This window comes from Populus nigra, chromosome 3 (genome assembly GCF_951802175.1).
Source record: "Populus nigra chromosome 3, ddPopNigr1.1, whole genome shotgun sequence".
In the NCBI taxonomy this organism is placed as follows: domain Eukaryota; kingdom Viridiplantae; phylum Streptophyta; class Magnoliopsida; order Malpighiales; family Salicaceae; genus Populus; species Populus nigra.
Window position 1 is genome coordinate 16207086 of NC_084854.1, and position 10514 is coordinate 16217599.

At 36.8% G+C, this 10514-nt stretch overlaps 1 protein-coding gene across 4 annotated transcripts; it reads left to right on the forward strand.

Annotated features, from left to right (window-relative positions):
- The first annotated feature begins 1669 nt into the window (after positions 1-1669).
- Positions 1670-10238, forward strand: LOC133689792 (E3 ubiquitin-protein ligase UPL4-like). Of its 4 annotated transcripts, XM_062109836.1 has the most exons (19): positions 1670-1909; positions 2497-3185; positions 3308-3418; positions 3555-3671; positions 3773-3931; positions 4027-4188; positions 4553-4708; positions 4792-4913; positions 4998-6159; positions 6292-6390; positions 6737-7978; positions 8096-8326; positions 8430-8534; positions 9006-9086; positions 9181-9249; positions 9365-9493; positions 9574-9657; positions 9732-9806; positions 9906-10238. In XM_062109836.1, the coding sequence occupies exons 2-18, from the start codon at positions 2556-2558 to the stop codon at positions 9795-9797; spliced, it is 4725 nt and encodes a 1574-aa protein (XP_061965820.1). In that variant the 5' UTR covers positions 1670-1909; positions 2497-2555; the 3' UTR covers positions 9798-9806; positions 9906-10238. The 4 variants fall into 4 exon arrangements, with proteins under 4 accessions (XP_061965820.1, XP_061965821.1, XP_061965819.1 ...); XM_062109837.1 differs by having other exon boundaries at positions 4998-6150; positions 9732-10238; XM_062109835.1 differs by having other exon boundaries at positions 1671-1909; positions 9732-10238.
- Positions 10239-10514: the final 276 nt, after the last annotated feature.

Sequence of the window (10514 nt, forward strand, 5' to 3'; positions counted from 1 at the left end):
ATAATTTTTAATAATATTTTATATTTATTAAAATATCAAATTATTTTTTAAAAAAACTTAATTATATTCGAAATACGAAGGTGAATATAAGAAAGTCTTTATTTACTAGATTAATTATTTTTTATTTTAAAAATAATTTTGTTATTTTACTATGATTGAAAAAAGAAGAAGAAGAAGTTCCTTAATACCAATTTAATATTTTTTTCTTTTTACTTTTAAAGTTACTTCAATAATTATGCTGAAAATATATGAAAAGATAGATTCTTCAAAACCAATTTGATAATAATAGTCATGTAAAAAAGATCATATCACCCCCATGAACAAGGCCATAGGTTTTTACTGAGAAGGGCGCAATGTTTTTTATCTTGTTCCACAGTGTTTTAGTGATCTCCTTTAGGTTTTTGTTAACAGGGCTGTTTAGCAACTCGAACCAATGGAGACCAGATCAACCAGATCGAACCATCTGAAAGCTTTCTTACCGGAGACAAGCAACTCGCCAAAGAGGTAAGGAACGAGGTTTGGCAACATACGAGCTGGCAGGAGCGGTGGGCTTGCCTGAGATGAGAGAACTTTCTTTCCCCTAACCACCGGGCTAGAGGTCTATTATTCAAGGCAGTGAAGATAACTCGGTGATGGCTTAGGCCTTCGTCAATTATACTCTCTGGTTTTGTTTGCTCACCATTCACAATCTATGATTAACTCAACTAGGTGCGAAAGCAAACGTATCTCTTAAACCGGAAAATGAATTTTTTTCCCCTGAAAATAAGCAAGATAAATTCAAGACCTTTAAAGTGATAAAAAATCCCCCTCCAATGTTCCTCGGTAGGGTCTACCTCGGCTGGGTTGGGAGCGCAACGTTGGAGTAAGAAAAATAAACCATCTTCTGGGGCACTCTCTAGAAACAACAAACGGAATAAATTTCTCCGTGAAGCCATCACGGATTTCTTTTAAACCGTGGATAGCCGTTGTTTTGTATTTCATATAGTATTTTTTAAAAAATTAAATTTTTACTTTTTTTTAAATTAAATTTTAAGTTAATGTGTATGTTAAAAATAATTTTTTAAAAATAAAAAATATTATTTTAATATATTTTTAAGTTAAAAATATTTTTGAAAACAACTATTACCATTTTTCTAAATATCTCTATAACAGATATGATTTTGTGATTTTTTAACTTGTAATATTTGATCTCTGAATTAAAAATAAAATAATTAAGATTGTTAGTTGATTTATATTTTAAATAATATAATTAAATTTAGTTATGTATTTTAATATTTTATTTCAAAAATAAAAATTATACAGGAATCCACGTCTGATTTTGTGATTTTTTAATATTTGATTTTTAAATTAATAATAAAATAATTGAGACCGTAGAATTAAATTTAATGATATATTTTAATATTTTATTTTAAAAATAAAAATTATACAGGAATTGAAATAAATTTCACGTATAATTTTGATTCGACACCGATTATAAAAGAAAAAAACAATGCAGCTGGCTTAAATTAAATGTCCATGAGAAGTCATTGAAAGATGATCAGTCAAACCGTCCAGATCTATCAAAGACGATTATCAATGAATGGTTGATTCAAAAGACACGCCATCAATTTAAATGCAGCTTACAGTATCTTAGCAGTGGTGGAAACTTAATTACAATCTACCATCTGCATACACGCTAGTGTTTTATATATCTCCTTTCTCAAAGGCATGCCCAAACACTTGATAGAAGACTATCGCCCCTGTTCCTATCATCATTATCACCATCACCAGAAACCATCGGCGAAAAAAGAAAAACAATCCTTCTAAAATTAAAACAAAAAGAATAAAACCCTAGATTAGATTCCGTCTAGGTCTTCGATTCTCTCGAAGGCCTATCAACATCTACAACAACAGCAACAATTATCATTAGGTACATGTACATGTGTATCATCAAAATTTAAGTAGTATCGATCAATTTATCATCTGATCATAATTGTTTGCTTCTTTTTATGGTTTGATTTTCTTATCTCATCCGTAAAATTGCAGTTTTTTGTTTGTTTCTTTTCCTGTTAAGTCAGTGGCTTTTTTAGTTTTTTGATGATGATAATTCGGTTACTGGTTTATCATACAGAGAGAGGTAGGACAAATCCAGTGTCTTCTTTAATATTTTTCCTCCTTTTGTTGTCTTAACATGATTTCACTCTTATAGCGCTGTGTGAGTTTTTCTTTTTGTTGTCGTCACTGAAAGCAAACTCTGTGTAAGGATATGATGAGATGGACATGATTTGGATTTGTGTTTTTTTTCCTTGTGATGATTGTTTGGTTCTAGCGTTTGTGATTTCATAAAAATGGCAATGTTTACTCTTTTGTTCATCTAATAGTAAAGTTTTGTTGACTTTGCAAAAGTGATTTTCATTGAGGTAATTTTGAACTAAAATTGTGAATTTTTTTTGGTGGACTATTTTTGTGGTTCTTGTGCCTGTGAATTTCTCAGATTTTTTTTTTTTTACTTTGTAGGTGTCTAGTATTATTTGGAAGGTTTGTTGATAAAAGCTTTAAGATACTGGACAAAATCAATGGGAAATCGTGGACAAAAACGAGCTGAGATGGTTAATGAATTGCCCTCTGATAAGAGAGCTTGTAGTTCATTGGAGTTTAGACCAAGTTCATCGAACTCATCAATTCAAACTCAAATAAATTCTGAGAATCATAATGCTGAAACCCATGATGCTGACATGGATACTTCATCATCTGGGTCGGCGTCAAGCCATTCAGACGAAGAAGAACCTGAGAGGGATTCAGCATATGGCTCTTGTGATTCTGAGGGTCCAAGACATAGCAGTTTGCGTGAGTATCAGAGGCAGAGATCCTCTGGTGATCATAGCAGATTGAGGGATTGTCTATCTAATTTAACTGAAGGAACTGAGCCTTCTGGGCAGTTAGCTGCTCTTACAGAGTTATGTGAAGTGCTTTCATTTTGTACAGAGGATTCACTTTCAAGTACGATGGCAGACTCTTTGTCACCGGTGCTTGTTATGCTTTCAAGGCTTGAGAGTAACCCAGATATAATGCTATTGGCTATAAGGGCTTTAACTTATCTGTGTGATGTGTTCCCCCGAGCATCCGTTTTTCTTGTTAAGCATAATGCAATTCCTGCTATTTGTCAAAGATTAATGGCCATTGAATACTTGGATGTAGCTGAACAGGTATATTTTTGGGTATAGTAAATAGCTTGTCTAGTATTAGTAATGGTTTTATTTATCTCTTTATGCAAAAGAGAGAGTATAATATGCTTTGTATTAAGATCATGTACATGGTTTTCATATAGTGCTTGCAAGCATTGGAGAAAATATCTCGCGATCAACCACTTCCATGCTTACAAGCTGGGGCAATAATGGCAGTTCTAAGTTTTGTAGACTTCTTCTCTACAAGTGTACAAGTAAGTGAATACACAATTTTGATCAAATGGCATTTACTCTCTTCTTTTTTTCCTTTCATTTATTTTGGTTCTATTTGCATTTTGCTTTGGTGTGGTAGCATTAACATTAATTTGTTATTTTTTTGGTCCTTATCAGAGAGTTGCACTTTCAACTGTGGTGAACATATGCAAGAAACTGCCATCAGAAAATTTTTCACCATTCATGGAGGCTGTTCCGAGATTATGCAATCTTCTACAATATGAGGATAGGCAGGCATGAACCTTTCAGAACTTCTTCTATCTCAAGTGTTTCTGGGTTCAGTTTTTCAGTATTTGTTTTGACCTGTCGACATATATTCTCATGTTCATTTTCAGCTTGTCGAAAATGTAGCAATTTGCTTGATCAAAATAGCAGAACGGGTCAGTCAGTTGTCAGAGATGTTGGATGAACTATGCGAGCATGGACTAATCAATCAAGCTACTCATCTAGTGCAATTGAACAGCCGAACAACACTATCTCAGCCAGTATACAATGTATGAATGTTTATCCAAACACATCTATTGAGGATAAATCTTCATATTTTATTTTCTTCAAATAATCGTCTCTCCCTTCCCATTTTGGTTGGCAGGGTTTGATTGGGCTTCTTGTCAAACTTTGTTCTGGTTCAGTTGTCGCCTTCGAGACCCTGTATGAGCTCAATATAAGCAGCATTTTGAAGGACATATTAACTACTTATGACCTTTCGCATGGAATGTCTTCTCCTCACGTGGTTGATGGGCAGGGTAACCAGGTTTGCATCTTTAACTGTGTAACTTTGAGTATTCACCATGATGCTTGTGAATGTTAAGCTTTTTGGGAACAATTTATGTTAAAAGATTTTATGAAAGAAAGATGTTGATTTCTATTGGTAGCTGATTCATTTTTTGTACGAATTTAGAACTGCTGAACTTGAGGAAAATTTTTGTACTTCTACTCTCCAGATTTTCTGAAAGCACTAGATCTAAGATGCTAGCAGATGTTTATTTTTATGTTATTAGTGACTCCTTTCTCAGTCTGCACTGACCTGTAATTTGTGTTGTCGCCACTGCTACATTACTGTTGGTCTTTTCTCATTGGAAAGAGTGTGATCATCATCATTCTATTTCTTGCCTTAGGTACATGAAGTGCTAAAGTTGCTAAATGTGCTTCTCCCTATTATAGCAAGAGATCAAGATGTTCAACAGCATGTGTTGGATAAAGAGACATTTTTGGCTAATCACCCTAAGCTCTTGCAGAAGTTTGGATTGGATATAATTCCCTCGTTGATTCAGGTTTGATATTCAATGCTTAGAGTTTATTGGCTCTTTGAATGTCCTTGTCTACCTTTATAATGTTCCTTCAACCCTAACAACAGGTGGTTAATTCTGGTGCAAATCTATATGTTTGCTATGGCTGCTTATGTGTTATCAACAAGTTGGTTTATCTCAGCAAATCTGACATGCTTCTTGAGTTGCTTAAGAATACAAACATTCCAAGGTGAAGCGAGTTTTCTCATGTCTAATTGGCAAATCTTAATCCTCTTTTAATCTAGCTAATAACATTCCGTGGATTATTTGGCAGTTTTTTGGCTGGAGTTCTTACCCGTAAGGATCACCATGTGCTGATGTTAGCCCTGCAAATTGCCGAGACAATTCTCCAAAAGCTTCCAGATGTTTTTGTGAACGCTTTCATCAAGGAAGGTGTCTTTTTTGCCATTGATGCCCTTCTCGTGTCAGAAAAATGTTCTCAATTGATGTTCCCGGTGTGCAGTGGCATTCAGCTTCCAATCGATGCTGGTCTAAAATCTTCCTCAAAAGTAGTCATGAGATGTTTATGTTATGCTTTTGATACTGGTCAGTCTCTTTCAACTACAGAAAGAGGAACATGCAAGCTTGAAAAGGACAGTGTTCAAAATCTTGCAAAGCACATCAGAACTAGTTGCTTTGCATCAGAATTATGCAACTCTGAGAAAGGATTGACAGATATCCTTCAGAAGCTTAGGGCTCTTTCAGCTGAATTGAGTGATTTGATGAATATGCCTGGCAATAGTGGCTCTTGCACTCAGGATGAGGAGAAATGTTATTGTGTGTTGCGTCAAATCATTGAAAAGCTTGATGGAAGAGAACCTGTGTCTACTTTTGAATTCATTGAAAGTGGGATTGTGAAGATATTAGTGAATTACTTGTCCAATGGCAAATATCTGAGAGAAAAGGTGGAGCCTCAGGGTACATTGGATGATTGCGACGTAATAGAGAAAAGATTTGAGGGGTTTGCAAGGCTACTTTTATCTTCCCCAGACCTATCTGTAGAGTTTCCTTTATCAGTTTTAATACAGAAATTGCAAGGTGCATTATCTTCTTTGGAGAATTTCCCTGTTATTTTGAGCCATGCATCCAAGCAAAGATCCTCGTTTGCAATCATTCCTACTGGACATTGCACATCTTATCCGTGCCTAAGAGTACGTTTTGTCAGGGGAAAGGGTGAGACATGCCTCTGCGACTACTCTGAAGATGTTGTGACAGTAGACCCTCTTTCTTCTGTGGATGCCATTGAAGGATTTTTATCGCCTAAAGTTAGAATAAAAGGAACAGAGCAAATAGAATCAGCTGCTCAAGCTATGGAAGGCGCGTTGTCAGCAGAAAATGCACAGTTCAAATCACCATCAACTGCAAACTCCAGTCAAGGGGAAAGTTCAGGACTCATGGAGTCTGATAGTATTGCTACTGATATGCCTGTAATGCAGGTCCTTATCTAGTGGTTAATTAATGGGTTTTTTGAATAAATGAGTCCTCTGGATCATTTTCTTTCCCTCTTTCGCTATCTGTTTATGTGGATTTGGAGAATTTTGTAATCATCATTTCCTTTGCTTTTGCAGGAAGATGAAGCTAACCTATCTCAGTCTCCACTGGAACCAGATGTAAATTTGTTGCAGAGAAATCCTGATGAAACAACATCCTCAAATACTACTCATAATGTAAGTAAATTTTTCCTTTGCAATTACACCTTATCAGGTGATATAAAATTCACATAACTCAGGTAAAAGCAGGGTTTTCTCTACTGATTGGTTGGTTGTGGTTGTATATGCCAGTCCTGATTTTCCTGGTGATTTATGTACATATAAATATGCTTTAATGTTTTATGTTGTGTATCCAACTGTTCGTGTAATTGCAAATGAAATGCAAGCTGCTTAATTTGATTGTGGTTGTACTATTGTTGCTTCAACTTGCTTATGGCCTGCTTTTTACTTTATTCAAGGTCTGGTTCTGTTATTAGCTCAAAGATTGTTTGCTGGCCCTCATTGTATGATGCTTATATTCCAGGTCTCAGTGGAGAAAATAGTGCAGTCTCCTTCATGTGCTGATGTCACTACAAAAAGTCATTGTCCTATGTCCTGTAGCAATGGAGATGCTCTGCCGAAACTGGTATTTTACCTAGAAGGGCAGCGGCTGGACCAAACTTTGACTCTTTACCAGGCAATTCTCCAGCAAAAAGTTAAAGCAGACCGTGAAATTAACAGCACTGCAAAGCTGTGGACTCAAGTACACACCTTGACTTACGGAATAGTTGGGGACCCTAAAGATGATAGTCCTCCAGATCATTCTAGTTCAGCTCAAAATTCCTCTATGTTAGATCAAGTTGGGGCTTATATGCAGCATCCTGCATTTTTCTCAAGCTTGTTTAATGGCGAACTCACTTCTGACCTGGATAAGTATAGTCCTACTAATGATGTATTGTTTCTGCTTAAAAGTTTAGAAGGTTTAAACAGGTTTATATTTCATCTGATGTCTCGTGAAAGAATCCATGCATTTGCTGAAGGGCTGATTGACAATTTGGGTTATTTAAAGGTAGCAGTTCGCCCAGTATCACAAAATGAATTTGTGAGCTGTAAGTTGACCGAGAAATTGGAGCAACAGATGCGGGATTCTCTGGCTGTGTCCATAGGTGGCATGCCTGTATGGTGCAATCAGCTCATGGATTCATGCTCCTTTTTGTTTAGCTTTGAGGCTAGATGTAAATATTTCCGGTTGTCAGCATTCGGCCGTCAGCAAGTTCAACCACAGCCATCATCACATAATAATTCAGGTGTCTCAAGGGACGGACTACCAGGTGCTGGCAGTTTGTCCCGTAAGAAATTCCTAGTTTTGCGTGACCGAGTTCTGGAGTCTGCTGCCCAGATGATGGATAGTTATGCTCATGTTAAAGCACCTATTGAAGTGGAATATAATGAAGAAGTTGGTACTGGTCTCGGTCCAACCTTGGAATTTTATACTCTGGTTAGTCGTGAGTTTCAGAAGTCTGGCCTTGGTATGTGGAGGCAGGATCATATTTCATTTACCACCAGCGAGACCCTGCAGGCTGAATACTCTGGAATTGTGAACTCTTCATTTGGACTTTTTCCTCGCCCATGGCCGTCTTCAGTGGATGCATCTGATGCGGCACAGTTTCCTGAAGTTGTTAAAAAGTTTTTCCTTCTGGGACAAATTGTAGCCAAGGCTCTTCAAGATGGGAGGGTGATGGATCTACCATTCTCTAAAGCCTTCTATAAGCTTATTCTTCAGCAGGTATTCTTTGGTTATGGACTTCTTGGGAGTATCAATGGCTCCACGAAAGCTTCTCATTAATTGTTGACTCTGTATACTACCCAGTATTAACTAATTTGATTCCCTTTGGGGGTGTAGGAACTTAATTTGTATGACATCCAGTCCTTTGATCCTGAGCTTGGTAGGACATTGCTAGAGTTCCAGGCTCTTGTCAACAGGAAAAAAAATATGGGATCAGCCTTTGGAGAAAACTCATCTTCTGCTCTAGATGCATGCTTTTGGAACACCAAAATCGAGGATCTTTATCTTGACTTTACTCTTCCTGGGTATCCTGATTACGTACTTAGTTTTGATGAAGATCACAAAATTGTAAGGCATTCTTGAATGTGATGTCATACATTTCTCCACAGATATTAACTTATTAATGCACTGGGTTCAAAATGATAACACTTCATTCATGTTATGAATGTAGGTGAATATGGTTAACTTGGATGCTTATGTTTCTTGCATTGTGGATGCTACTATACACACAGGAATTTCCAGACAAGTTGAAGCATTCAAGTCTGGATTTAACCAGGTCTGTTATTTCATGCATTATGGTTGTTATTTCAGTAACTCCTTAAGAATAGTGAGAGGATTCCCTGAAGAGAATAGGGGTTTGATTCTTTTATATATTACCCCTTGGAGTACAGCATGTATTGTCCCTGGAATGATTTGAAATAAGAGTTCAGAATGGTGTTTTTATCTCTTCTTTATATTATCCTAGGAGTGTTTTGAAGGGAACTCAGCAATGTTTGGGTGGCTAGTTTATAGCCTCAATCTCCTGGTTTCCTTTGAGTCATTATAGTTTTATCACGCAATAATAATAATAATAATTCTACTTATTCCCTCTTTGTGCAGAGATGTATTGTCCTAGGATTGCTAATCTTATTCTGATTCTCTTAATTCTCATCTCCTTCAGTTGCTATGATTATCCAATTTATGATTTCAATTTCAATTTATTTTGTTTACTAGTTACTGACTTAAAAGTCTTACTTTAAATTTCCAGGTTTTTCCTATTAAACATCTTATGATTTTCACCGAGGAGGAACTTGAGCGTTTGCTATGTGGAGAACGTGAATTTTGGGCTGTATGTATTTTTAACACTTGATTGATCTAGTCTTTACTGAGGAATACTGATCATATGATTTTTATTTGTCTATATATCATTTACTTTGGAGCAGTTCAATGAGCTTTTGGACCATATCAAGTTTGATCATGGATACACTGCTAGCAGCCCTCCTGTTGTTAATGTTGGTGCTCTCTCTCTCCCTCCCTCCCTCGCTCTTAAATAACATTAGTTAGCCAGAAAGCTTAGGGGTTCGTCTTGTTCCTCCCAAATATTGCTCATTCATTATGGAATTGCAGTTACTGGAAATCATAAAGGAATTCGAATACGAACAACTACGATCATTTCTACAGTTTGTAACCGGGGCACCTCGGCTACCTACAGGAGGCTTGGCATCTCTGAATCCAAAATTGACCATTGTCCGGAAGGTCTGTGGAACTGATGCACCCTTCCTTTTCATAAACTGTAGTAATGATTCGGTCACTTATCCTCCTTGTGCTCTCAACAGCATTGTAGCAACTGTGCGGATGCGGACCTTCCCAGTGTGATGACTTGTGCCAATTATCTGAAGTTGCCACCTTACTCGTCGAAAGTAACATTTATTGCCTCTCTATCTTCTCTGTGGACTATGAATATACAAGTTTTTTTATGCTTATATTTTTGCAGGACAAGATGAAAGAGAAACTTCTGTATGCCATAACAGAGGGTCAAGGATCATTCCACCTCTCGTAGCCATCACTGGTACATAAATTTAGAATTTGTAATTATTAGACTAGGTGCTTTTGTATATAGGTAAAAGAATGAGTGCTGATAGATGGTGGTGGATATAATGGGTTTTAGAGGAATGGGAACTGATTGCTATGGAACAAGAGGAAGCTCCTCTATTTGCAGGCTACATTTGGTGGGATGTGTACATAAATGGAAACCCGGTAGTTGATTTACTCAAGGTTCGGGAAGCTGTACAGAAAGGAGGAAATGATTTCTGTTAGATGGGCTGCCCGGTGTGCTAACACTTCATGCACAAATCACTGTATCTTAGATTTAGGTAACTCTTCCTTCTGGTGCACTGAACAGTTTTATAGCTATCTCTTGGCCATTGAAGAATGGTGTTTTGAGATAGGTAACCTGTGTATAAATGCCTAACTTTATTAAAATGTCTAGATTGCAAAAGCATGTGTGGTTTTCTGCCTGATTCTTTCATCCAATATTTCCTTACCAGCCTGCACTTTTATCTCCTTACCTGCGTTTGTAGCCTTGGATGTTTGCAATCGATCGATTGGTGTTTTGATGGTCTCGGATCTATGAGTAAAGGGAAGAAATGGTTTTAAGAATGCAGGGAGGAAAATGGCAAAGACTGCTGCTTGAGCTCGTGATCGAGCAGTTACCACCTTCTTCCTTTTTCTAAATTGGAACGGACACATGCACTGAATGAGAATAGGGAGTGCTCAT